At 40.2% G+C, this 27,437-nt stretch overlaps 1 protein-coding gene across 12 annotated transcripts in view; it reads left to right on the plus strand.

Annotated features, from left to right (window-relative positions):
- The window catches only part of CDK5RAP2 (CDK5 regulatory subunit associated protein 2), a 225,812-nt gene that overhangs the window by 73,523 nt on the left and 124,852 nt on the right, over nucleotides 1-27,437 (plus strand). For 11 of the 12 annotated variants that reach the window (XM_064291536.1, XM_064291535.1, XM_064291532.1 and 8 more), the window contains one exon: nucleotides 21,391-21,561. The exons of the other annotated variant lie outside the window; for it this stretch is intronic. In XM_064291536.1, coding sequence (XP_064147606.1) covers nucleotides 21,391-21,561 — 171 coding nt within the window. The remainder of the gene's footprint in view (nucleotides 1-21,390; nucleotides 21,562-27,437) is intronic. 12 annotated transcript variants of the gene reach the window in all.

Consider the following 27,437-nt stretch of genomic DNA (forward strand, 5'->3'; position numbering starts at 1 on the left):
GGAGTCTTTTTTACAATAAGAAAGGTCAAAAAGTGAGGGTCACAGATAGATCACAACTCTATCAGGAAACCCTGGTGGTGTAGTGGTTAAGTGCTACGGCTGCTAACCAAAAGGTCAGCAGTTCACATTCACCAGGGGTCCTTGGAAGCTCTATGGGGCAGTTCTACTCTGTATAGAGTCTCTACGAGTCAGAATATGGCAACGGGGTTTTTTGTTTGTTTGTTTGTTATTACACCACCTGGCCACCAGAGGGACCCATAACCCTTCAAGGAAATTCAAGAGGCCTTTGCAGCAAGCAAAGGAGCCTTGGTGGCACAGGGGTTAAGCATTCAGCCGCTAACTGAAAGATCAGTTGTTTCAAATTCTGAGAAAGATGTGGTAATCTGCTTCCATAAGGATTACAACCTGGAAACCCTGTTGGGCAGTTCTGCTCTGTCCTTTGGGATTGCTATGAATTGGAATCAACTTGACAGCAACCGGTTTGCAACAAACAAACCAAATCAGACCGAACCAAAAAATCCAATATTCCCGAGTTGGTGTCCTAACCATAACATTTAAAGTGCTCTAACTTCTGTGGTCTGTAACAGGGATGCTCCTTGGATTCTGACATCTCTGGTCCTCACGTCTCTGTCGTTGATACACTGTTTGGATACAGAGACTGAAGGCTCTCTCCTTTTAGTGACTCTGTATTAGGTATGTGGGTGTGTTTTTGGTGAGGTGTGATGGAAGGAGATAAAGCTTTATTTTAGATTTGTTTTCTCTGTTCCAGGTGTGGGTAGGGGAGAGAAGCAAGTTGTAGTCTTTTTCTTCCCCTTTAGAAGTGACAGACGTTAGACGTTGGCTTAGCTGGTGTTCCCCAGACTGTCTCATAATGCTCTCGCCTGTTACAGGGCCTGTCATCTGGTACCCTGACAAACGTGTACTTCAGTACCTGGGCTCTTACCTCTATGGGGATGTATTTGCTGGCCGAAGCCCAAAAAGTCTAATTAGAGTTGTACCCGTCACCCACCTGGCTAGTCCCGAGGGCTTTGACAGGAGCAGGTTTAATTTCAGGGCAGCTCAGCCTGAACCCTATGGTTCTCACATGTGCTGGTTGATGGATAGCTCCAAATGAGATTGTGACGGCATTCAGAACATCTCTTGGTGAACCATAATCAAAACATGGCATTTGGAGACCGTGTCTGCAGGCTTCTTGGTTAGGGCTAAGACCATAGACCTGAGGGACTGTGAGTTTTTTAAAAAAGTTTTTAGCAGGGTCAAAACTTCACTTCGCTTTTTATTTATGAGGTGTCAAAGATTTGAGTTGATATATTCTTGTAGAATAGTGTGCATCTGCAGTGACATATGTTGGAAAAAGTTCTGTCTTTGCAAATTCCAGTTTCTTATAAGAGAGGCTGAATATACAGAATTTGTAGTCAAACTGAATTTGAATCCTGTCTCCACCACTTACTACTGTAGTTGTAGGACTGGAAACAGGCACTTTGCCTCTCCATTTCTTATCAGAAAAACAGGGGTTAGTTGTAAGGGTTATGTGAAATAGGGTGTAGAATTGGGCACAGTACCTGGCGCATCGTAGATGATCATTTAAATGGTAGCGATGATGATGACAACATCGCCACTTTGGGCACTAGAAACGTAGCAGTTTTAGCAGGCATCTGTGGAATAGTGGAAAGCAGTGCTGAACTTGAATTTCAGATTCACCAGGTGCCTACCCTCTAAGCCAGTTAACGTCTCTAAACTCTCACTCCCCTAAAGTGAAATTGATTTTATCTATTTTAGGATTAAATAAATGAATGATAAATTTGGTTTATGAGAAAATGCCTACTGTGGTTCCCGACACATAGAGGTAGATGTTCAGTGTATTCGGTTATTTCTTTTCCTTCTGCTTTTCCTGCTTTTAATTGTTTAGCAGGTGCTGGCTCAGGACTTTGAATGACAAACCACTGCCTGATAGAATCTAATGGACATTGTTGACTAATAAATGTGGTCTGCCCTTTACCAGTCAAGTCAACAAAGCTGTAAATTTCTTCCTTGATCAACACTAACCTCTCTTCTGAAGAAAGTGATTGTCTGTTCCTTTCCAGCTGATTGATCCCTCTAGGAAGGGAGTCAGAAACCTTTTAGATGGAGAGACTGGAGTATCTCAGTGGCTTGTAGATGGGGCTGCTGTTAATGTTGTTTTAAAAGGCTTTGCCTATCAGTTTTCATGTGAAATTGCTATAATCTCTATGGGGCACCAACAGGGGCTTTCTCATGTCTCTGGTTCTTATTTTATAATTTTTGTGCCAGGCTCTGTCCTGGGTACTTGGGAGTACAGGACTGAATCAAATCAGACAACAGTCTCTGAAGGAATCTAGTGGAGAAATATAATAGAAACACAGACAGAGCTAATTAAAATAAGCATGGTAAGTGCTGATAGAGAGATGGACAAAATGCTTTCGGAGCACAGAGAATGATTTGAACTGAGACTTGAAGGATATATAGGTGTTTGCCTGGGGGACGGGAGAGGGAAATGGATTTCTGGTAGAGAGAAGACCTGTGCAAAGGCTTGGCGGGTACATTGGGGAACAGTGAGTGGGGCTGGGGGTGAGGGTAGACATCTTCCTGTTGTATCGTTCAGGTGGGGAAATAGGTTTAGGGAGGTATGGTGCCTTGCCTGGTGCCTGACAGCTGTTAAGTGAGTCAGCTGGGCTTTGAGCCCTGCACAGTTTGAGCCCCCACTCCTATGCCCACTCATTCCAGGCTTTCTGGTGAAGGCTGCATTAAGCCTCTTGCTCAGAACTTTTGTAATTCTCACAGCCAGTACCACACAGTTAGGCCCGTTTGTTAGTTCTCTGTGGCAAGGACTGTCTCCTTCCAGTGGTTTCCACTTTTTTCTTTCTTTCTTTTTTTAATCATAGGGAGCTTTTGCTCAAATGAACTCTTACGGAGAGAAAACACATGAAAGTGGAGCTACTCAGGGTGAAACGAGGTCAGGGGCTTGGCAGCCCACCCCTCCGCACTATCCTGCTTGTACCATAGCCCCCAGGAACAATGAGGCTCCACTGAACTTGGGTTGAACACCACTATCTCAGGCTAACTCTGCAAATTCTTACATCACTGAGTGCCTATAGCTTATCCTTTGTGTATTTAAAGGTAACCACTGAGCAAGTTGACAAGCTTTCTCAGAGTGAAACTTGATAAGAAGGTAGAAATTTGATGGATGAGAACCTTTTCGTTCTCCATCTGGCCAGAGATAAAAACAAACTAGTTGGCTAGAGAAGGAAGTGTGAGGGCCTGGCTTTTCATTTCTAACGTGATTCTAAGATTTTGGGGATATTTTAGTTTTCAAATAATTCCCCCCCCCCTTTTTTTTAAATCAGCCGGTCTGCCGTAACTAAGAGAGCCCCAGTATGCAAAGGCAGCTCCCAGCTCAGTGTTGGACCAGAGTGCACCTATGCATCTTAAAAGAAAATTACCCATTAGTGTAGAAAATTAAGACCACTCCGTTGTTATCATAGAAAATGTTGCTGTGGTAGCACTCTAGACCAAGGTGGTGGTCTTGTGTAGGATAAGGGTTTTCAAACTTTTTCTTCCCTTTGTGAGAAGCGAATAAAATAAGATGCACCTAAGGGAGCTCTGCAGATACCTTAGGGTGGTGGCTTTTTGCATTAGAGTTAAATGCCATTTTCTCTGTTCTACCCCAAGCCTGTTGAGTCCATTTCTGGAGGAAGGCCCAGGAACAAGTAGTTAGTTGCTGGTGATAGCCAGGCAAGTTTGGGGATTGCTAATCCTAGGCGTTCTTGGGCTTGGTTGGAAAACCAATAGTGAGTGAAAAGAACACAATAGACCTGGACTGAGATCTTGATTCCACCACTTTTTTTTTTTTTTTTTTAACCTGTGTTGCTCTGGTTAAGTTGCTTGAACTCTTAGAACTTCAGTTTCCTGATTGGTAAAATGGGTATAATCGTAGTATATGCTTTACAGCGTTGTTGTGAGAGTTTAATGAGTTGACGGGTGTAAAGTGTCTGGCACTCTCCTCAATGCTGTGGAAGTTCATAAAGTGGCGGATGGTATTTTGGGAGGAAAATTGCTGAGGGCCTCAACTGAGTAGTGAAGGAGAATTTTGTAGAAGTGGTGGCACTTGGATTGGGCCTTGAAACATAAGCATGCTATATCTCCAGGCAGATTTGGAGAAAATTTTATTATCTTTTCCACATGAAGGGGACTGAGAGGGTACAGGCAAAGTAGAGTTGACCTTAATGACGTGGGTGTAGTCAAGCTTTCGGACCTTCATTTGCTGATGTGGTCCAACTCAAAATGAGAAGAAATAGCTGCAAACATCTGTTAATAATCGGAACCTGGAATGTATGAAGTATGAATCTAGGAAAATTGGAAATCATCAAAAATGAAATGGAATGCATAAACATCGATATCCTAGGCATTAGTGAGCTGAAATGGACTGGTATCGGCCATTTTGAATCGGGCAATCATATAGTCTACTATGCTGGGAATGACAACTTGAAGAGGAATGGTGTTGTATTTATGGTCAAAAAGAACATTTCAAGACCTGTGCAGAAGTACAACGCCCTCCGTGATAGGATAATATCCATACGCCTACAAGGAAGACCAGTTAATACGACTATTATTCAAATTTATGCACTAACCACTAGGGCCAGAGATGAAGAAATAGAAGATTTTTATCAGCTGCTGCAGTCTGAAATTAATCGAACATGCAGGCAAGATGCACTGATAATTACTGGTGATTGGAATGCGAAAGTTGGAAATGAAGAAGGATCAGTAGTTGGAAAATATGGCCTTGGTGAAAGAAACAATGCCGGAGATCAAATGATAGAGTTTTGCAAGACCAATGACTTCTTCATTGCAAATACCTTCTTTCACTAACATAAATGGGGACTATACACATGGACCTCACCAGACGGAACACGCAGAAATCAAATCGACTACATCTGTGGAAAGAGATGATGGAGAAACTCAATATCATCAATTAGGACAAGGCCAGAGGCCGACTGTGGAACAGACCATCAATTGGTCATATGCAAGTTCAAGCTGAAACTGAAGAAAATTGGAGCAAGTCCACGAGAGCCAAAATACGATCTTGAGTATATCCCACCTGAATTTAGAGACCATCTGAGGAATAGATTTGACGCACTGAACACTAGTGACTGAAGACCAGATGAGATGTGGAATGACATCAAGGACATCATCCATGAAGAAAGCAAGAGGTCATTGAAAAGACAGGAGAGAAAGAAAAGACCAAGATGGATGTCAGAGGAGACTCTGAAACTTGCTCTCAGACATCGAGCAGCTAAAGCAAAAGGAAGAATTGATGAAGTTAAAGAACTGAACAGAAGATTTCAAAGGGCAGCTTGAGAAGACAAAGTAAAGTATTATAATGACATGTACAAAGGGCTAGAGATGGAAAACCAAAAGGGAAGAACATGCTCAGTGTTTCTCAAGCTGAAAGAACTGAAGAAAAAATTCAAGCCTCGAGTTGCAATAGTGAAGGATTCTTTGGGGAAAATATTAAACCATGCAGGAAGCATCAAAAGAAGATGGAAGGAATACACAGAGTCATTATACCAAAAAGAATTAGTCGATGTTCAACCATTTCAAGAGGCGGAATATGATCAGAAACCGATGGTAGTGAAGGAAGAAGTCCAAGCTGCTCTGAAGGCATTGGTGAAAAACAAGGCTCCAGGAATTGATGGAATATCAATTGAGATGTTTCAACAAACAGATGCAGCACTGGAGGTGCTCACTCATGTATGCCAAGAAATATGGAAGACAGCTTCCTGGCCAACTGACTGGAAGAGATCCATATTTATGCCTATTCCCAAGAAAGGTGATCCAACTGAATGTGGAAATTATAGAACAATATCATTAATACCACACGCAAGCAAAATTTTGCTGAAGATCATTCAAAAACGGCTGCAGCAGTATATTGACAGGGAACTGCCAGAAATTCAGGCCAGTTTCAGAAGAGAATGTGGAACCAGGGATATCATTGCTGATGTCAGATGGATCCTGGCTGAAAGCAGAGAATACCAGAAGGATGTTTACCTGTGTTTTATTGACTGTGCAGAGGCAGTCGACTGTGTGGATCATGACAAACTATGGATAACATTGTGAAGAATGGGAATTCCAGAACACGTAATTGTGCTTATGAGGAACCTTTACATAGATCAAGAGGCAGTTGTTCGGACAGAACAAGGGGATACTGATTGGTTTAAAGTCAGGAAGGGTGTGCGTCAGGGTTGTATTCTTTCACCATACCTATTCAATCTGTATGCTGAGCAAATAATCCGAGAAGCTGGACTATATGAAGCAGAACGGGGCAGCAGGATTGGAGGAAGACTCATTAACCACCTGTGTTATGCAGATGACACATCCTTGCTTACTGAAAGTGAAGAGGACTTGAAGCACTTACTAATGAAGATCAAAGACCACAGCCTTCAGTATGGATTACACCTCAACATAAAGAAAACAAAAATCTTCACAACTGGACCAACGAGCAACATCATGATAAATGGAGAAAAGATTGAAGTTGTCAAGGATTTCATTTTCCTTCGATCCACAATCAACACCCATGGAAGCAGCAGTCAGGAAATCAGAAGATGCATTGCGTTGGGTGAATCTGCTGCAAAGGACCTTTTTAAAGTGTTGAAGAGCAAAGATGTCACCTTGAAGACTAAGGTGCGCCTGACCCAAGCCATGGTATTTTCAGTTGGATCATATGCGTGTGAAAGCTGGACAGAGAAGAAGGACGACCGAAGAAGAGTTGACACCTTTGAATTGTGGTGTTGGCGAAGAATATTGAATATACGATGGACTGCCAAAAGAACAAACAAATCTGTCTTGGAAGAAGTACAACCAGAATGCTCCTTAGAAGCAAGGCTGGCGAGACTGTGTCTTACATACTTTGGACATGTTGTCAGGAAGGATCAGTCCCTGGAGAAGGACATCATGCTTGGCAGAGTACAGGGTCAGTGGAAAAGAGGAAGACCCTCAATGAGGTGGATTGACACAGTGGCTGCAACAGTGAGCTCAAGCATAGCAACGGTTGTAAGGATGGCTCGGGACCGGGCAGTGTTTTGTTCTGTTGTGCATAAGGTTGCTGTGAGCCGGAACCGACTCAACGGCACCTAACAACAACTTAAGTAAGAGGAATCAGGGGCTCCCTTGGGGCCTATATCTTGGTCTCAAATTCTCTCTTTTTCTTCCTGTATATATGTTCGAGGTGTTGGTTCCAGAATTAAAGGTTGGGACTGGGGCAGTCAGAGAATGAGAGGCCTCACCCTTAAGCTGCATATGTCTCTCTCCTGAAAACTCAAGTTTTATCGGAAAGTCCTGCTTTGGATAATGGGGTTGTAACAGAGTTGTACTTTGATTACCGTTTTGCTCTTGTTTCTTACATACAGCTTCTTTGAGAGCTTCATGGAGGTGGTAGGAGTGGTTGGCAGGGCAGGATTTGGGTAGTCTTTTTTTTTTTTAATTTTTACTGTGTTTTAAGTGAAAGTTTACAAATCAAGTCAGTCCCTCACACAAAAACTTATATATACCTTGCTACATGCTCCCAATTGCTCTCCCCCAATGAGACAGCCTACTCCCTCCCTCCACTCTCTCTTTTCCTGTCCATTTCGCCAGCTTCTAACGCCCTCCACCCTCTCATCTCCCCTCCAGACAGGAGATGCCAACATAGTCTCAAGTGTCCACCTCATTCAAGAAGCTCACTCCTCACCAGCATCCCTCTCCAACCCATTGTCCAGCCCAATCCCTGTCTGAAGAGTTGGCTTTGGGAATGGTTCCTGCCCTGGGCCAACGGAAGGTCTGGGGGCCATGACTACCGGGGTCCCTCTAGTCTTAGTCAGACCATTAAGTGTGGCGTTTTTATGAGAATTAGGTGTCTGCATCCCACTGCTCCCCTGCTCCCTCAGGGGTTCTCTGTTGTGTTCCCTGTCAGGGCAGTCATCGGTTTTAGCCGGGCACCGTCTAGCTCTTCTGGTCTCAGGCTAATGTAGTCTCTGGTTTATGTGGCCCTTTTTGTCTCCTGGGCTTGTGTCCTTGGTGTTCTTCATTCTCCTCTGCTCCAGGTGGGTTAAGACCAGTTGATGCATCTTAGATGGCTGCTTGCTAGCGTTTAAGACCCCAGATGCCTGTCTCAAAGGTGGGATGCAGAGTGTTTTCTTAATAGATTTTATTAAGCCAATTGACATAGATGTCCCCTGAAACCATGGTCCCCGAGCCCCCGCCCCTGCCATGCTGGCCTTCGAAGCATTGAGTTTATTCAGGAAAATTCTTTGCTTTTGGTTTAGTCCAGTTGTGCTGACGTCACCTGTATTGTGTATTATCTTTCCCCTCACCTAAAGTGGTTCTTATCTATTATCTAATTAGTGAATACCCCCGTCAGGATGTGTGTATTCTTGTCCATGTAAAAGCACCAAAACTATACTCTGAATCACTCATGTGTTCTATATAGAGGATATGCTGTACATTGAAGCCTTTTGAATGACAAAGTATATGTGAGGGGGAGGATCTGGAAGAGCAGAGCCTTGTGGCTGGGTAGTTGGTGATGCTGTGGCCAGATGAAGAAACCTGGGAACAGGGTTCAGCTTGGGGGGGTGTATAGAGAGAGAGTGAGGTGAGACCATATCATTTCCTGTGCACCAAACTGTCCTGCATTCTCTCATTTAACTCTCCAAAGGCCCTAAGAGTATATGTTACCGCCATTTACTGGAAAGGAAACATTCAGAAAGATTTAAGTTATGTATCTGTGGTCACACAGGAGAGCTGGGATTCAGGGCTAGGTTTGCCCGTGTTCACAGCCTGGGAATATTGAAGGAGATTTGAAGAAACCACCCAAGATGATCAATTTTCAGTCCTGATTGTTTTGTGCAGGCAAGACATGCCATCTCCATGCTTCCTCAAAACATTTATTATAACTCTCTCTTGCCAAGCACATGAGCCTGTCTGGCTGTCTTTGTGTTACTATGGCAGCTGCTCCTCCTCAAGGGCACCTCAGCACATTCCTCCCCCTGCCCCAGTAGTCGTGTCACTCTAAGCTGTGTCTGACTGCTCTTCATGTGGGGTCTGAGAGCCTTGGATTTGGCCCTGTTCTTGAGCAGGAGGGCCTTAGTCCCAGGCCAGACATTCCATCAACCCCAGGTCCTTTGTGAAAGTATACGTGAGCTCGGGGTATTGGAATTATTGACCAATGGAAGCCATCACGGAGTGGTTCTGTACTTTCTTTGGTTTTAACACTAGTAATAGTTGAATGGAAAGAGCAGACTCTAGAGTCACACAGACTTGTGTTTGAATTTCAGCACTAGTGCTTACTTGTTGCATAGCTTTGGGAAAATCACTCAACCTCTGTGAACCTTAGTTCCCTTTCTGTAAAAGCAGGACTAATAATACTTACCATGTAGACAGTCATTAGAGATAAATTATGTAAAAAAAATGCCTGAGCCCATGCTTGGTGCATAGCTTGTGCTTATTAAATGGTAGGTTCCATTGTTGATGATTATAATAAAGGAAGTGGTTCATACTCTTCGGTGTCCTGATGTTTCTTGAGACTTTGATGATGCTCTGGGACCTCTACCCACAAAATTTGCATAGAATCCCAGGGGATTCGTTCAGTGGACTCTGTAATCTTGTGGTATGATAAAACTACATCTTCTTCCTGGAATTTTGGAACAGGTCATTTTCATGTTAACTCTGGTGAGTTGGGGTTCCACACGGGAGAAATGCGGTACAACATTAGTAGCCTTTCTTACTTAAAACAGGTTAACGTTCTTAATCTAGGTAACGGAATTAAATTTTTAAAAGCACATGAAAGGGAGAATGGATTAAATGATTGCTAAGTATGCACATACACCAGAACATGAACTAGTCATCAAAATATGGACCTATGTGTCTGCTAGACATGGTTATAATGGAAGGAACTGAATCTGGGAAGTGACAAGTGTAATTAATGCACACACAGAGAGTGTACACTCTTTATTTAGCATGTTATATAAACATTTTAAAATCAAAAGGTAGGCAATGAATGATCTTTCTAGGATGGCATGCAGCGTTATTGCAAGTTTAAAGATATACCTAAATGGCTTAACAAAAGATTTTATGGTCATTGTTGTTCTTAACAGCAGTTTTCAGGGTGAGGTTTCTAAAATAAGTGTCAGATGATCATTAAGTGGATTGGGATCATTGTGTTAGTGGATGATGCAAAAGAAACCCCAGCCGTTGTCATGATGCGGAGGTGATCTCAGAGGCTTTGGAATCAGACAGACCTGGAATCAGGCAGGTGATGTCCTTTAGTGACTGTGATGTTGGGTAAATTACTATGCCTGTCTGAGCTTTTCCTCAGTCATAAAATAAGAATGACCCCACCACATTTATTCATTCAGTCAATCAAACATTCATCAGATATTTACTGATATTATTGATGCTGTTTTGGTTATCTATTGCATAGCAAATTACCCCAAAACTTGGTGTCTAAAAATAATAATCATTTGATATGATTTTGTGGGGCCATGAATTTGGGCAGGGCTCAGATAGGTGATTTTCTGTTCCACACGGTATCAGTTGAGGTCATTAATGGCATTCAGCTGGTAGATGGACTTTTCTCCAGGGTCTATGATGCTTTACTTACATGTCTGGTACCTTCTTGGGGATGATGGGAAGGCTAAGGCCAGTTGGGATTATCAGCTGGAACACCTGCATTTTATCTGGCACAAACTCAAAGCCAAACCAAACCTGTTGCTGTCCAGTCAATTTTGACTCATAGCAACCATATAGGACAGAGTACGGTCCTATATGGTTTCCAAGGAGTGGCTACTGGATTCAGACTACCCACCTTTTTCCTATTATTCGTTAGGTACCATTCTGGGTACTGGAGATACAGCAGTAAACAAAATACACAAAAACTCCCACCCTGATGGAGCTTTTTGTTGGTGGGGGGGACAATAAACAAAATAAATTAGTAAATTATATACTATACTAGAAGGTGCTGTACAGAAAAATAATGAAGGGAAGAAATATGGAGAGTGGGGTTAGTGAACTTTCCAGGTAGAGAGAGAGCAGCAAACAAAAAGATCTTGAGCCAGGAATATGCCTGGTATGTAAGAGGAACAACATGGAGGCCAGGGTTGCCAGAGCAGAACAAGCAAGAGGCGGATAAAAAGTGAGCGAGGTAGCAGAGATTCAGGTGGCATAAGTCTTGTGGGCCATCTTAGGTTATGAACATTAAATGGGTTAATATGAAGCGCCTGGCAAGGTTGGAGCCCTCATGGCACAGTGGTTAAGAGGTTGGCTCTAACCAAAAGGTTGGCAGTTTGAATCCACCAGCTGCTCTGGAAACCATATGGGGCAGTTCTAGTCTGTCCTGTAGGGTTGCTATGAGTTGGAATCAACTCGATGGCAATGGTTAGCTAGGTGTCTGGAACAATGACACACAGAGACTTTCCTTATGAATAGAAGCCAGGCGTGAGAGCTCCTAGCTTCTCCTTACTCTACCCCACTCCTCAACCACAGCTTCTTCTCTGGCACTGGTGTATGTAAACCATTCTGATTAGTAACACCATCAGCAAAATTCAGTCAGGAAGACAAGAAGATAATGACGCACCCTTGAAAGGTGGATCCTCATAATACGCTTCTTCTCTAACAGTGTTGGTGAGGCGGATGGACTTTGCCCTGATGGATTTTCTGCTGTAGAGAGGAAGGGAGTTTGTGTGTGTGCATCTTGGATGATTCTTTTCATTAGAACTGTCCTTGAAAATATTTTCTCTTATGGCCAACAAAGACAGTTTACACAGGGGAAATCCAGACAGTAGTCAGACATGGTTGGAAATTAAAGAAATGAAAATTCAAACCCTTGTGAAGATCCATTTGATTACCAATTAAATTAGCAAACATTTAAGAAAATATCAATGCTGGTGAGGATGTGGTGAAACAAAATTTATGCTTTGGTGGTGGCGTTTTATATTGCCATTCTTTTGGAAGAAAGTCTGTCAGTTTGTAGAACAAGTCCTTAAAACATGAGTATCCTTTGCCTTAGTAATGCCACTCACATTTAACATAAGAAAACAAATGAAAAGTTAGAAAAAAAGCTTAAGTTTTATGCACAGAGCTATTTGCTGTAGTATCTGTAAGAGCTACTGGTTGGAGACAGTGGGGATATAGTTAAATGAATTATGATACACTTATTAAAACTGATAAATAAGATTATGTGGTACCTTTCACTAAACACTAGCTAGTGACCATGTCTTGCCTTCCCCTTGGGCTAAGAAGGTGAGCAGAACCAAGTAGAAAGCTCAGTTAGAATGCTGGGCAGACCTTTCTCATATTTGTATTTTCTTTGTAATAACTGTTTTCTTGACTTTATATTCCTAAGATTTTCTTTTTATTTTATAGTTGTTCTTTTTCTGTCATCATCATTTCATTGATAGGCCATGGTATAATGGAAGAAATGAAGTTAAGTGGGAAAAAGTCTAAGCCAAAGTTGAAGTTGTATAAAAATTATGGCTGCAGATGGACAAGGACTGAAAGGAACATCTACAAAGTGAAAATGGCTTAATTTGTTGGCATGACTGTATTATGGGAGAATATTTTCATTCTTTAATTTTAGAATTCTGTTAATGTTGCTTTAGTATTATTTATATATATAAAAAATTCTTTTCCCCTCCAGAATAGAATTTCTATTTACTGATGTTTACAGTTCATGATAGTTTCTTGGTCCAGTTGTTTTAGATTAAAGCTTTAGGGCAATCTCATCATCATCTCTTTGCCCAGAAAAAAATTAACATTTAATTTTTAAAGTTTTTTCTTTCTTTCTTTCTTTTTATATGAGAAAATTACATTATAGGTGGTCATTTGTACTTCCAACAGTAGATACATAATATTTGATAGTGCCTCTTTTTGTGATGTCACCAGCCATTGATGATCATTGCCTAAATCTATTATAGGGGTTTGCAAAATGGTGATAATCTAATTTTATCATTTATTCTTCATTTAATAGCTAAATATAAAGAGAAACTTGTTTTTGATTAGCTATTTGGTACAGTTCATACAGGAATGACGAAATAAGAGTTCCCTAAAATCCTCCAAAGGTGACTGTATTAGTTCCCTACTGCTGCTGTAACAAATTACCATGAACTTGGTGGTTTAAAACAACACAGGTTTATTACCTTACAGCTCTGGAGGTTAGAGGTCCAAAACGGGTCCCACAGGGTGTCAGTGGGGCTCTGTTCCCTTCTGCAGCCTCTAGGGGTAAATCTTTTTCCTTGCCTTTTCTGGCTTCTACAGGTTGTCCTTATTCCTTGGCTCATGATTCCCTTCCATTTTCAAAGCCAGCAATGCTGGCCATGTCTCTCTCCTGCTTTCCTCTTCCACTTTTTGTTTTTTAATATTTTTATTGTGCTGCAAGTGAAACTTTACAAATCAAGTCAGCCTCTCATACAAAACCTTAAATACACCTTGCTATATACCTCTAGTTGCTCTCCCCCTAATGAGACAGCACATTCCTTCCCTCTACACTGTGTTTCTGTGTCCATTCAGCTGGCTTCTATACCCGTCGGCCTTCACATCTCCCCTCCAGATAAGAGCTGCCCACATAGTCTCATATGTCTACTTGATCCAAGAAGCCCACTCCTCACCAGTATCATTTTCTGTCTTATAGTCCAGTCCAATCCCTGTCTGAAGAGACAGCTTCAGGAATGTTTCCTGTCTTGGGCTAACAGAAGGTCTGGGGACCATTTCCTCGGGGGTCCCTCTAGTCTCAGACCATTAAGTCTGGTCTTTTTACTAGAATTTGGGGTCTGCATCCCACTGCTTTCCTGCTGCTTCAGGGATTCTCTGTTGTGCTCCCTGTCATGGCAGTCATCGGTTGTGGCTGGGCACCATCTAGTTCTTCTGGTCTCAGGCGGACTTAGTCTCTGCTTTATGTGGCCCATTCTGACTCTTGGGCTCACAGTTACCTTGTGTCTTTGATGTTCTTCCTTCTCCTTTGCTACATGTAGGTTGAGACCAACTGATGCATCTTAGATGGCCGCTTGCTAGCATTTAAGACCCCAGATGCCGCTCTCCAAAATGGGATGCAGAATGTTTTCTTTATGCTGATTGACATAGATGTCCCCTGAAACCATGGTCGCCTAACCCCCGCTGCAGCTTCGCTGACCTTTGAAGCATTCAGTTTATTCAGTAAACTGCTTTGCTTTTGGTATAGTCCAGTTGTGCTGACCTCTCCTGTATTGTGTTGACTTTCCTTCACCTAAGTTAGTTCTTGTCTACTATCTAATTAGTGGATCCCCCTCTCCCTCTCTTTCCCTCCCCTCCCCCTGTAACCGTCAAAGAATATTTTGTTCTCTGTTTAAACTATCTCTTGAGTTCTTATAATAGTGGTCTCATACAGTATTTGTCCTTTTGCAGCTGACTAATTTCACTCAGCATAATGCCTTCTGGATTCCTCCATGTTACGAAACATCTCACAGATTCATTGTTGTTCTTTATCATTGCATAGTATTCCATTGTGTGAATATATCATGATTTATTTATCCCTTCCTCTGACTTTGGTTGTTTCCATCTTTTTGCTATTGTAAACAGTGCTGCAATGAATATGGGTTTGCATATATCTGTTCATGTAAAGGCTCTCCCTTTTCTAGGATATATTCCAAGGAATGGGATTGCTGGATCCTATGGTAGTTCTATTTCTAGCTTTTTAAGGAAGCACCAAATCTATTTCCAAAGTGGATGTACCATTTTACATTCCCACTAGGAATGTGTAAGTGTTGGCAGTCTCTCCACAACCTCTCCAGCATTTATTATTCTGTGTCTTTGGATTAATGCCAGCCTTGTTGGGTAAGAGAGAATCTCATTGTAGTTTTGATTTGCATTTCTCTAATGGCTAATGTTCGTGAGCATTTCGTCATGTATCTGTTAGCTACCTGAATGTCATCTTTAGTGAAGTGCCTGTTCGTATCCTTTGCCCATTTTTTAATTGGGTTATTTGTCTTTTTGTTGTTGAGTTTTTGCGGTAACATGTAGATTATTTAGAGTTCAGCCACTGATCGGAGATGTCATAGCTAAAAACTTTTTCTGAATCTGTAGGTAATCTTTTTACTGTTTTGGTGAAGTCTTTTGATGAGCATACATGTATGACTTTTAGGAGCTCCCAGTTATCTAATTTCACTTTTGCTGTTTTTGCAGTTCTAGTACTGTTTTGTATACTGTTTATGCCATGTATTAGGGCTCCTAGTGTTGTTCCTACTCCATGAACTTTATCATTTTAGATTTTATAGTTAGGTCTTTGATCCATTTTGAGTTAGCTTTTGTGCATGGAGTGAGGTATGGGCCCTGTTTCATTTTTTTGCAGGTGGATATCCAGTTATGCCAGTACCATTTATTAAAGAGACTGTCTTTTCCCCTTTAACTGTTTTGGGGCCTTGTCAAATATCAACTGCTCATATGTGGGTGGATTTATGTCTGGATTCTCAGTTCTGTTCCATTGGTCTGGGTATCTGTTGTTGTACCAATACCAGGCTGTTTTGACTACTGTGGAGGTATAATATGTTCTAAAATCAGGTAGCGTGAGGCCTCCCACTTTGCTCTTCTTTTTCAGTAATGCGTTACTTATCTGGGGCTCTTTCTTTTCTATATGAAGTTGGTGATTTGTTTCTCCATCTCGTTAAGAAATGTCACTGGTATTTGGATTGGAATTGCATTGTATCTATAAATTGCTTTGGGCAGAATAGACATTTTTTACAATGTTGAGTCTTCCTATCCATGAGCAAAGTGTGTTTTTCCATTATGTAGGTCTCTTTTGGTTTCTTGCAGTAGTGTCTTTTAGTTTTCTTTTTATAGGTCTTTTATATCTCTGGTTAGATTTATTCTTAAGTACTTTATCTTCTTAGGGGCTATTGTAAATGGTATTGATTTGGTAATTTCCCTCTTCCTCGCTCTCTTTGTTGGTTTAGAGGAATCCAACTGATTTTTGTATGTTTATCTTGTATCCTGAAACTCTGCTGAACCCTTCTGTTAGTTCCAGTAGTTTTCTTAAGGATTCTTTAGGTTTTTCTGTGTATAAGATCATGTCATCTGCAAGCAGAGATACCTCTTCTTTGCCAATTTGGATGCTTTTTATTTCTTTATCTAGCCTTATAGCTCTGGCTAGGACCTACAGCACAATACTGAATAAGTGGTGATAAAGGACATCCTTATCTGGCTCCTGCTTTCAGTGGGAATGGTTTCATTCTCTCTTCGTTTAGGATGATGGTGGCTGTTGGCTTTGTATAAATGCCCTTTATAAGGTTCAGGAATTTTCCTTCTACTCCTGTTTTGCTGAGAGTTTTTATCATGGATGGGTATTGAACTTTGTCAGATGCCTTTTCTGCATCAATTGATAAGGTCATGTGGTTCTTGTCTTTTGTTTTATTTATGTGATGGATTACATTGATTGTTCTTCTACTGTTGAACCATCTCTGCATACTTGGTATGAGTCCCACTTGGTCGTGGTGAATTATTTTTTTGATGTTGAATTCTTTTGGCTAGAATTTTGTTGAGGATTTTTGCATCTAAGTTCATGAGGGATATCGTTCTGTAATTTTCTTTTTTTTGTGGAGTCCTTTACCTGTTTTTGGTATTAGGGTTATGCTGACTTCATAGAATGAGTTTGGGAGTATTTCATCCTTTTCTATGCCCTGAAATACGCTTAGTAGGAGTGGTGTTAACTCTTCTCTGAAAGTTTGGTAGAATTCTCCAGTGAAGCCGTTAGGGCCAGGGCTTTACTTTGTTGGGAGTTTTTTGATTACTTTTTCAATCTCTCCTTTTGTTGTAGGTTTATTTAGTTGTTCTGTCTCTGTGTTAGTTTAGGTAGGTAGTGTGTTTCTAGAAATTGGTTCATTTCTTCTAGGTTTTCAAATTTGTTAGAGTACACATTTTCATAGTATTGTGTTATGATCCTTTTAATTTCAGTTGGGTCTGTTGTGATATCGTCCATCTCATTTCTTATTCAGGTTATTTGCTTCATCTGCTGTTTTTCTTTTGTCAGTCTGGCCAATGGTGTATTGGTTTTTTAAATCTTTTCAGATAACCAGCTTTTGGTTTTGTTAACTCTTTCAATTGTTTTCCTGTTTTCTATTTCATTTAATTCTGCTCTAATTTTTATTTTTTGCTTTCTTCTGGTGCTTGAAGGTTTCTTTTGTTGCTCTCTTTCTGTGTGTTCAAGTTGTAGGGATAATTCTTTGATTTTGGCCCTTTCTTCTTTTTGTATATGTGCGTTTATTGATATAAATTGACCTCTGAGCGCTGCTTTTGCTGTGTTCCAAAGGTTCTGATAGGAAGTGTTTTCATTCTCGTTGGATTCTATGAATTTCTTTATTCTTTCCTTAATTTGTTCTGTAATCCAATCATTTTTGAGCAAAGTGTTGTTCAGTTTCCATGTGTTTGATTTCATTTCCCTGATATTTCTGTTATTGACTTCTAGTTTTATGGCTTTATGGTCAGAGAAGGTGCTTTGTAATATTTCAGTGTTTTGGATTCTGTTAAGGCTTGCTTTATGGCCTATTATGTGATCTATTCTAGAGAATGTTCCATGTGTGTTGGAAAAGAGAATCTTGGGTGCTGTTGGGTGAAGCGTTCTGTATATGTCTGTGAGGTCAAGTTGGTTAATTGTGGCGTTTAGCTCTTGTGTGTCTTCATTGAACTTCCTTATAGATGTTCTGTCCTTCACTGAAAGTGCTGTGTTGAAGTCGCCTACTATCATTGTGAAGCAGTCTATCTCATTTTTCAATGCTGTTGGAGTTTGTTTTATGTACCTTGAAGCCCTGTCGTTGGGTGCATAAATATTTAATATGGTAATATCCTCCTGATATATTGTCCTTTAATCATTATATAGTGTCCTTCCTTATCCTTTGTGGGAGATTTAAGTTTGAAGTCTGTTTTGTCAACCACTCCTGCTGTTTTTGTTGTTTGCTTGGTATATTTTTTTTTTTATATCCTTTGAACTTTAGTTTGTTTGTGTCTTTAAGTCTGAGGTCCCTCTTACACTTTTAAGGACCCTTCTGATATATTGGGATACTCTCCCTATTTTAAGGTCAGCTGGTTAGCAACCTTAGTTCCATCTGCAACCTAATTCTCCTTTGCTATGTAATTAAACCTATTCATAGGTTCTGGAATTAGGAAAGAAGTCCTGGTGGCACAGTGGTTAAAGTGCTTGACTGCTGACTGAAAGATCTAGCAGTTCAAACTTACCAGTCCCTCTGCCAGAGAAAGATGTGGTCGTTGGCTTCTGTAAAGATTTTAGCCTCGGAAACCCAGGGGGGCAGTTCTATTCTGTCCTACAGGGTCGCTATGAGTCGGAATCGACTCCAGGGCAGTGGGTTTGGGTTTTTTGGTTGGGAATTAGAACTTGGACATCTTTAAACCAAAAACTCAAACTCAATGCCGTTGAATTGATTCCAACTCATAGTCACCCTGTAGGACAGAATTGAACTGCCGTATAGGATTTCCGAGGCTGTAATCTTTGTGGAGGAAACCCTGGTAACATAGTGGTTAAGTGCTACGGCTGCTAACCAAGAGGTTGGCAGCTCGAATCCTCCAGGCGCTCCTTGGAAACTCTATAGGGCAGTTCTGCTCTGTCCCATGGGGTCGCTGTAAGTCGGAATCGAGTCGATGGCAGTGGGTTAATCTTTGCAGAAGCAGACTACCACATCTTTCTCCCCAGGAGTGGCTGGTGGGTTTGAACCGCCAAACTTTTGGTTAGGCTGAGCACGTAACCAGTGTGTCTCCAGGGCTCCGTATGGACATCTTTGGAGGACCATTATTCTGGCTACTACAGTGATCAGTTTTTTTTAAACATTATGAACTCAAAGATTTTTAGCTTTTTTGATATATTTTAATTAGTTGTTATTATCCTTATTGATATTCTGAGTGTCCTACTTTTGGGGAGAGGAAAAGCTTATTCAGGTATATTCTTCAGTGCCTTGAACATGAACCATGTGGTCTTTGGAAACTTTCTTCTTTTTTGATACGAACAAATTTCTGGGCTCATATTGTACATTCCTTCCCAAGGCCTGGAATTGGCCTTTTTTATAAGGTAAACTTTAGTGTGTATCAGAATCACCTAGAGTGTTTGTTAAAACACAAATTGGTGGGCCTCACCTCCAGAAGTTTCAATTCCATAAGTCTGAAGTGGGGCCCAAGAATTTGTATTTTTGACAAGTTCCAGGCAATGCTGATACTGCTGTTCCAGAGGCTACACTTTGAGAACCACTACTCTAAGGAACTGTGATTCTTTTTGTTGGCAAATGTTATTTAGAGCCTGTAGTCTGGTTGCTAGGGGGAACACTGATTCTAGGCTTTTTCAGTGGAAGGAGGTAGGATATAACAGAAAATATAAGTTCATATTGATATTCCCAATTCTGATCCAGAATTACAAATTTTAACTTGACTGCTTTTATATATATTTTTTAATGATTGAAGCCTCGGTTCTTAATGACCTTAATAATTATTTATCTAATAAATACACACACACACACACACACACACACATCCCGAGTTTTTGAATAACGATACCAGTGTTACTACTTATAACATGATTGCTGAAAAGATTTTTTATATCTTATCAGGAATGTACAAATTACTCTGCTTTAAAGTTCTTGAAATAATTCCTCTCTGATTAGGCAGGCAACTTGATACATAGATGCATTTGTTTTTGCTTTCAGTTTTAAAGGATTTTTATTTTTTAGATTAATTATCTGAACATTTAGGTGGTTCCTAAATCACATCTGTAAAATGAGCTCTCACACCTCTCTCTATCCCTTTTACCTGTTCTGGAACCCATTGCCATCTAGTTGATTCCGACTCATAGCAACCCTATAGGGTAGAACTGCGCCGTAGGGTTTTCAAGAAGTGGTTAGCAGCCAAATGCTTAATCACTGCGCCACCAGGCCTCCACCTGTTCTAGGCAACCATCTAATTTTTTTTGTGGTTAAATAAATGGCAGTATGCTATACAATTTTTTCTCCTGGGTCCTTCCCCCCACCCCCATTTAACAATATATTCTGGAGAGTACTTTAGGGCAGTATATTTATAGAGCACGTCCTTTTTCCTTTTCCTTTATACCGTAACAGTACTCCATGGTGAGAATGTGTTGTAATTGATTCCTCTTTTGGTGGACATTTAGATTGTTTTCTGCCTCTTGCTATTGCAAACAGTGCTTCAGTCTTGTGAATACTGCATGTGTTAAGGTAGTCGCACTGTATGCTGTTTGTTTTGTGTTTTATTCCTTAGCATTATAACATGAGCATTTTCCATGTTACTGTAAATTTTTTGCGAGTGATGTTAAGACAGTTTTTTTTGTGATTATGAAAGTAATACAGACTTATTTAGAGATTTTAGAAATGCAGAAAAATAAAAAAGTAAAAATCAAATGAACATCGCCCATAATCTCTACTCAGGTGTACTGTTATTGTTTTGATGTGTTTCCTTGTAGCCCTAACAACGTTTTGTATAAACATTTAGAGAACAATCAGCATCCTATTAGATATACAGTTTAGTATCCTGGTTTTAGTTGTAATTGTGCTTTTTCCGTGTTATATACTCTCTTCAAAAATTCTTTCCCCAACCACCAATGACTGCCCTGACAGGGAGCACAACAGAGAATCCCTGAAGGAGCAGGAAAAAAGTGGGGTGCAGAACTCAAATTCACGTAAAAAGACCAGACTTAATGATCTGACTGAGACTAGAGGAATCCCAGAAGAGATGACCCCTAGATTTTCTGTTATCCCAGAACTAAAACCATTCCTGAAGCCTACTCTTCAGACAACGATTAGATTGGAGTATAAAACATAAAATGATATTTGTGAAAACTGTACTTCTTAGCTCAAGAAGGTACATGAGACTAAACAGGCAGCACCTGTCTGGAGGCAAGATGAGAAGGCTGAAAGGGATAGAAGCTGGTTGAACGGACACAGGATATCTGGGGTGGAAAGGGAAAGTGTGCTGTTACATTGTAGGGATAGCAACTAGGGACAAATAACAATATGTGTATAAATTTTTGTGTGAGAAACTAACTTGAGCTGTAAACTTCCACCTAAAGCATGCTTAAAAAAAAAAAAGGGAAAAAATTATTACCCTATTATTGGATATATAGTTTCTTGTTTTTTAGTATTGTAAATAGGGATAGCATGAATTATGTGTATAAGATTTCTTTTTCAAATTTCAGATTATTCTTAAAGTTGGTTTTCATAAGACTTTAAATGAGAAGAAAGTACACATTTATTAAATACACCTATTAGCTCGCTCTCTTATAGCAGTAGTTTGGCGTGTCAAATAGGTGAGGGATTGTCACTTTGAGAGTTTTGTCAAGTAACTTCCATTTTTTCCCCTCTCTTCTGGTAGGACCTTAGAAGTCAAGTTGAGAAATTACGTGACGAAGCGAATGAGAGAGAGAGAGCAGTGGAGAATCGCTACAAGAGTCTTTTGAGTGAAAGCAATCAAAAATTGCACAGTCAAGAGCAAGAGATCAAACGTCTAACAGAAAGTATCCATCAAAAGGACTTGTTGCTTGTGGTACCATAAGTTTTGTTTTCTTTTGTATTTAAATCTTTTGATTTAGCATGTGGCGTTCTTTTTTTTTTTTTTTTTTAAACTCTTTTGCAGGAACATTTATATAAAAATAAGATTATAAGCTTCATTGTTCATGTGTTCAGAGCACTTTGAGCTTTCTTTATGTCATTTGAGCCTCAGCTACTAGGAAGGTACGTTTGGAGAAATGGAGGCTCAGAGAGGGGAAAGAACTTACCCTGGGTCTGTTTTGCGATAGTGCCCAAACAACTTCACTAAGGTACTTCTACTGCAAATACTTGCTATCCCTTTTTTGTTTCATGCTTTTCACTCTTCTGTACTTTTTCTGTAACTATTTCTTATTGTCTTAGAATACTGTATGTCCTAGTTATTTAGCACTGCTATAACAGAAATACCACAAAAGGCTGGCTTTAACGAACAGATATTCTCATAGTTTAAAAGGCTGGAAGTCCAAATTCAGGGTGCTGGCTCTAGAGGAAGGCGCTCTCTCTCTGTCAGCTCTGGAAGAAGGTCCTTGTCTTTTTTTTGCCTCTGCTCCTGGGTGATCTTCATGTGGCTTGGCATCTCTCTTCCTCCATTTCTGCTTCTCTTGCTTGCTTTTTTTTTTATAAAAAATTAATTTCTCCTTCAGCAATTTATACACAAATTGTTTTTTGACATTGGTTGCAATCCTTACGATGTGTCAACACTCTCCCTGTCCACACCCCAATTCTCCATTTCCACCTATCCATTTTTCCTGCTTTCTAGTCATTGCTTTTGGGCAGGCATTGCCCTTTTGGTCTTGTTTCCATGATTGAACTAAATAGCATGTTCCTCACGTGTGTTATTGTTTGTTTTATAGACCTGTCTAATCTTTGGCTGAAGGGTCAGCTTTGGCAGTAGCTTCGGTTCTGAGTGTAAAGGGTATCCAGGGGCCATAGTCTCAGGGGTTATTCTAGTCTCTGTCGGAAGAGTAAGTCTGGCCTTTTTTTCCTGTGAATTTGGATTTCGTTCTACATTTTTCTCCTGCTCTGTCCCGGACCCTCTGTTGTGATCCCTCTCAGAGCAGTTGGTGTGAATGTCAGGCACCATCTAGTTCTTCTTGGCTCAGGCTGGTGGAGACTGTGGTACTTGTGGTCCATTAGTCCTTTGGACCAATATTTCCCTTGTGTCTTTGGTTTTCTTCATTCTTGTTTGCTCCAGATGGGATGGGACCAGTAGATGTATCTTAGGTGTCCGCTCATAAGCTTTTAAGACCCAAAATGCTGCTCACCAAAATTGGATGTAGAACATTTTCTTTATGAACTTTATTATGCCAACGAACATGATCCCCAGCCCCCAGTCCCTCAGAGTGTTTGGATATGTCTATGAAGCTTCTATGACTTTGCCTCGGTCAAGTTGTGCTGACTTCTCCTATATTGAGCACTGTCTTTCCCTTCACCAAAGTTAACACATAGGTGCTATCTAACGATTTCCCTTCCCCAATCCTTCCCTCCCTTTAATCATCAAAGATTATTTCTTTCTCTGTGTAAACCTATCCTGAATTTTTAAATAGTGGTCTCATACAGTATTTGTCCTTTTGTGATTGACTTATTTCATTCAACATAATGCCCTCCAGATTCATCCATGATGTGAGATATTTTGAAGATTCGTCATTATTCTTTATGATTGTGTAGTATTCCGTTGTGCGTATATACCACGATTTGTTAATCTGTTCATCTGTTGATAAGCACTTAGGTTTGTTTCCATCTTTTGCTACTGTGAGTAATGCTGCAGTGAACATGGGTGTGCATATGTCTATTTGTGTGAGGGCTCTTATTTTTCTAGGATATATTCTTAGGAGTGAGATTGCTGGATTGTGTGGTATTTCTATTACTAGCTTTTTAAAGAAGCACCATATTGTATTCCATAGTGGTTGTACCATTTTACATTCCCACCAGCGGTGCATAAGAGTTCTAGTCTGCAGCCTCTCCAACACTTGTTATTTTAATTTGTGCCAGGAATGTCAGAGCAAGATGGTTTCTCAATGTAGTTTTGATTTATATTTCTCTAATGGCTAATGGCTAATGGTGTGGTTGTTTTTGTTTTTTTTTAGTGGCTAATGGTCTTGAGCATTTACTCATAGTTTTAGTAGTACTGGTGTGAGCTCTTCTCTGAATGTTTGATAGAGTTCTCCAGCGAAGCCCTCTGGGCCAGGACATTTTTTTTTTTTTTTTAATAACTTTTATTAAGCTCCAAGTGAACGTTTACAAATCCAATCAGTCTGTCACATATAAGTTTACATACATCTCACTCCCTACTCCCACTTGCTCTCCCCCTCTTGAGTCAGCCCTTTCAGTCTCTCCTTTCTTGACAATTTTGCCTGCTTCCCTCTCTCTCTATCCTCCCATCCCCTCTCCAGACAAGAGTTGCCAACACAATCTCAAGTGTCCACCTGATATAATTAGCTCACTCTTCATCAGCGTCTCTCTCCCACCCGTTGACCAGTCCCTTTCATGTCTGATGAGTTGTCTTCGGGGATGGTTCCTGTCCTGTGCCAACAGAAGGTCTGGGGAGCATGGCCGCCGGGATTCCTCAAGTCTCAGTCAGACCATTAAGTTTGGTCTTTTTCTGAGAATTTGGGGTCTGTATCCCACTGATCTCCTGCTCCCTCAGGGGTCCTCTGCTGTGCTCCCTGTCAGGGCAGTCATCGATTGTGGCCGGGCACCAACTAGTTCTTCTGGTCTCAGGATGATGTAGGTCTCTGGTTCCTGTGGCCCTTTCTGTCTCTTGGGCTCTTAGTTGTCGTGTGAGGGCCAGGACATTTTATTGTTGGGAGTGTTTTTTTTTTTTTTTTTTTTTTGAATTACTTTGTTAATCTCTTCTCTTGTAATGGGTCTGTTCAGATCTTTCTTCTCAGTTTGTATTGGATTTAGGTAGACAGTTTTTTCTCGAAATTTGTCCATTTCTTCTAGGTTCTTAAATCTGTTGGAGTGCATTTTTTCATAGTATTCTATTATGATCCTTTTTATTTCAGCTATGTCTGTTGTAATGTCCCCCATCTCATTTCTTATTTGAGTTATTTGCTTCTTCTTCTGTTTTTCTTTTGTCAATTTGGCCAGTGGTTTGTCAGTTTTGTTGATCTTTTCAAAGAGCCAACTTTTGGTTTTGTCGATTCTTTTTATTTTCTATTCCCTCTGTTTCTGCTGTGATCTTTATTATTTTCTTTCTCCTCTTGGTCGTCAGCTTCTTTTGCTGTTCTCTTTTTATAGTTTGTGTTGTAGGACTAATGCTTTGATTTTGTCCTGTTCTTTTGTTTTGATGTGTGCATTTATTGCTATGAATTGACCTCTGATGTATCCCAGAGGTTTTGGTATGATGTATTTTCATTCTCACTTGATTTTAGGAAATTTTTTAACTCCTTTTTTTTTTTTTTAAATAATTTTTATTGTGCTTTAAGTGAAAGTTTACAAATAAGTCAGTCTCTCACATATAAACTTATATACACCTTACTACATACTCCCATTTACTCTCCCCCTAATGAGTCAGCCCACTCCCTCCTTCCAGTCTCTCCTTTCGTGACCATTTTGCCAGTTTCTAACCTCTTCTACCCTCCCATCTCCCCTCCAAACGGGAGATGCCAACATAGTCTCAAGTGTCCACCTGATGCAAATAGCTCACTCCTCATCTGCATCTCTCTCCAACCCATTGTCCAGTCCGATACATGTCTGACGAGTTGTCTTCGGGAATGGTTCCTGTCCTGGGCCAACAGAAGGTTTGGGGACCATGACCGCTGGGGTCCTTCTAGTCACAGTTAGACCATTAAGCCTGGTCTTTTTATGAGAATTTGGGGTCTGCATCCCACCGTTCTCCTGCTCCCTCAGGGGTTCTCTGTTGTGTTCCCTGTCAAGGCAGTCATTGGTTGTAGCGGGGCACCATCTAGTTCTTCTGGTCTCAGGATGATGTAGTCTGTAGTTCATGTAGGCTTTTCTTTATTCCCGTTTTGATTTCTTCGGTTATCCAGTGGTTTTTAAGCAAGGTGTTATTCAGTTTCCATGTATTTATCCTTGCTCTTCCTGCTCTTGATTTTTACTTTGATGGCATTATGATCAGAAAAGATGCTTTGTTTTATCTCAGTGTTTTGGATTTAATTGAGGGTTGCTTTGTGGCCTAAAATGTGGTCTGTTCTGGAGAATGTTCTGTGTGTGTTGGAAAAGAAAGTAGCCTATGAGGCCCAGGTTTTTGATTTTGGCCTTTAGATTTTCTGTATCTGTGTTGGGTTTCTTTCTAGATGCTCTGTCCTTTACTGAGAGTGATGTGCCAAAGCCTCTTTCTACTATTGTGGAACTATTTCTCTTTTCAGGGCTGTTAGAATTTGTTCCGTGTATTTTGGGGCCCCATTGTTGGGTGCATAGATATTTTTTAAGGCTATGTTTTCTTGGTGGATTGTCCCTTTAATTATTATATAATACCCTTCCTTGTCTTTTATTGTTGGTTTTGCCTTAAAGTCTATTTGAGATTAGTATTGCCACTCCTGCCCTTGATATTTTTTCCCCCATCTTTTGATTTTTAATGTCTTTGTGTCTAAGAGGTGTCTCTTGTACACAGCATATTGATGGGTCGTGTTTTTATCCATTCTGCCACTCTGTGTTGCTTTACAGGCGCGTTTAAACTATTTACTTACAGTGTGATTATTAATAGGTGTAAGTTTATTGCTGTCATATTGTGCTTTTATTTGTGGTATTGACATTTTCTTTCTTCCTCTTACTCTCCTGTGCTGAGTTCCTTTCGTTTGTGGGTTTTCTTTCCTTTTGTTATTGTAGATTTTGTGTTTACTAAATCTTTGTTTTTCTTCTTTTTTATGCTGATGAGTAGGTTTGTTAACTTGTGTTTATCTTGAAATTTATCCCTATTTTCCTAAGTTTCAACCAGTCGTTTATTACTTGATATTGCCTTGATTTCCTCTCCATTTGAAAGTTCTATACTTGTACTGTTTATTGCCCCTTTAATTGTTTCAATGTTGTCATTTATAGATTGATGCCTCTTTTTCCTTGTTTTAAGTCTTCTAGCCTTGTTTTTTTATTGAGAGTTCTTTATTTAGGTTGGTATCTTGCTGATGCTGTCCTGTGTTTTAGACTCTGTTTATTGTCTGATGTTGTTGGTTCTCTAACTAGAGGACTCCCTTTAATATTTCTTGTAAATCTAGTTCAGTTTTTACAAATTTCCTTAATTTCTGTTTATCTGGAAACGTCCTAATTTTGCTCTGTGTATTTGAGAGAGAGTTTTGCAGGATATACTATTCTTGGTTGTTAGTTTTTCTCTTTTAAGGTTTTATATATATTATCCCATTACCTTTTTGCTTGCATAGTTTCTGCTGAGTAATCGGAGTTTAGTCTTATTGTTTCACCGTTGTAAGTGACTCTGTTTTTTTGTGCTGCTCTCAGGATTCTTTCTATATCTTCCATTTTGGCAAATGTGATTATGAGGACTTGGTGATTTTCTTTTATGGTCTATCCTATATGGGGTTCATTGAGCTTCTTGGATGGTCAGCTGTTCATCTTTCATGATATTTGGAAAGTTTTCTGCCAGCAAATCTTCAACAATTTTCTCTGTGTTTTCCATTTTCTCCTGTTCTGGAGCTTTGATGACTTGCAGATTTTTGCCCTTGATTGTGTCCCACATAATTCTTAGGCTTTCTTCATTCTTTTCTCTGATTTTTCCTCAAAATGGTGTGTATTGATTTGTCCTCAGCCTCGCTGATTCTGTCTTCCCTTGCTTCAAATTTGCTCCTCAAACTTTCTGTAGACTTGTCTGTTTCTGAGATTTTTGTTGTTTATCTTTTATATTTCTAGTTACTGGTTTTGGATGATTTCTGTTTATTTATTTTGATGTTTTGTTCTTGT

The sequence above is a fragment of the Loxodonta africana genome, chromosome 9 (genome assembly GCF_030014295.1).
Source record: "Loxodonta africana isolate mLoxAfr1 chromosome 9, mLoxAfr1.hap2, whole genome shotgun sequence".
Taxonomy (NCBI): Eukaryota; Metazoa; Chordata; class Mammalia; order Proboscidea; family Elephantidae; genus Loxodonta; species Loxodonta africana.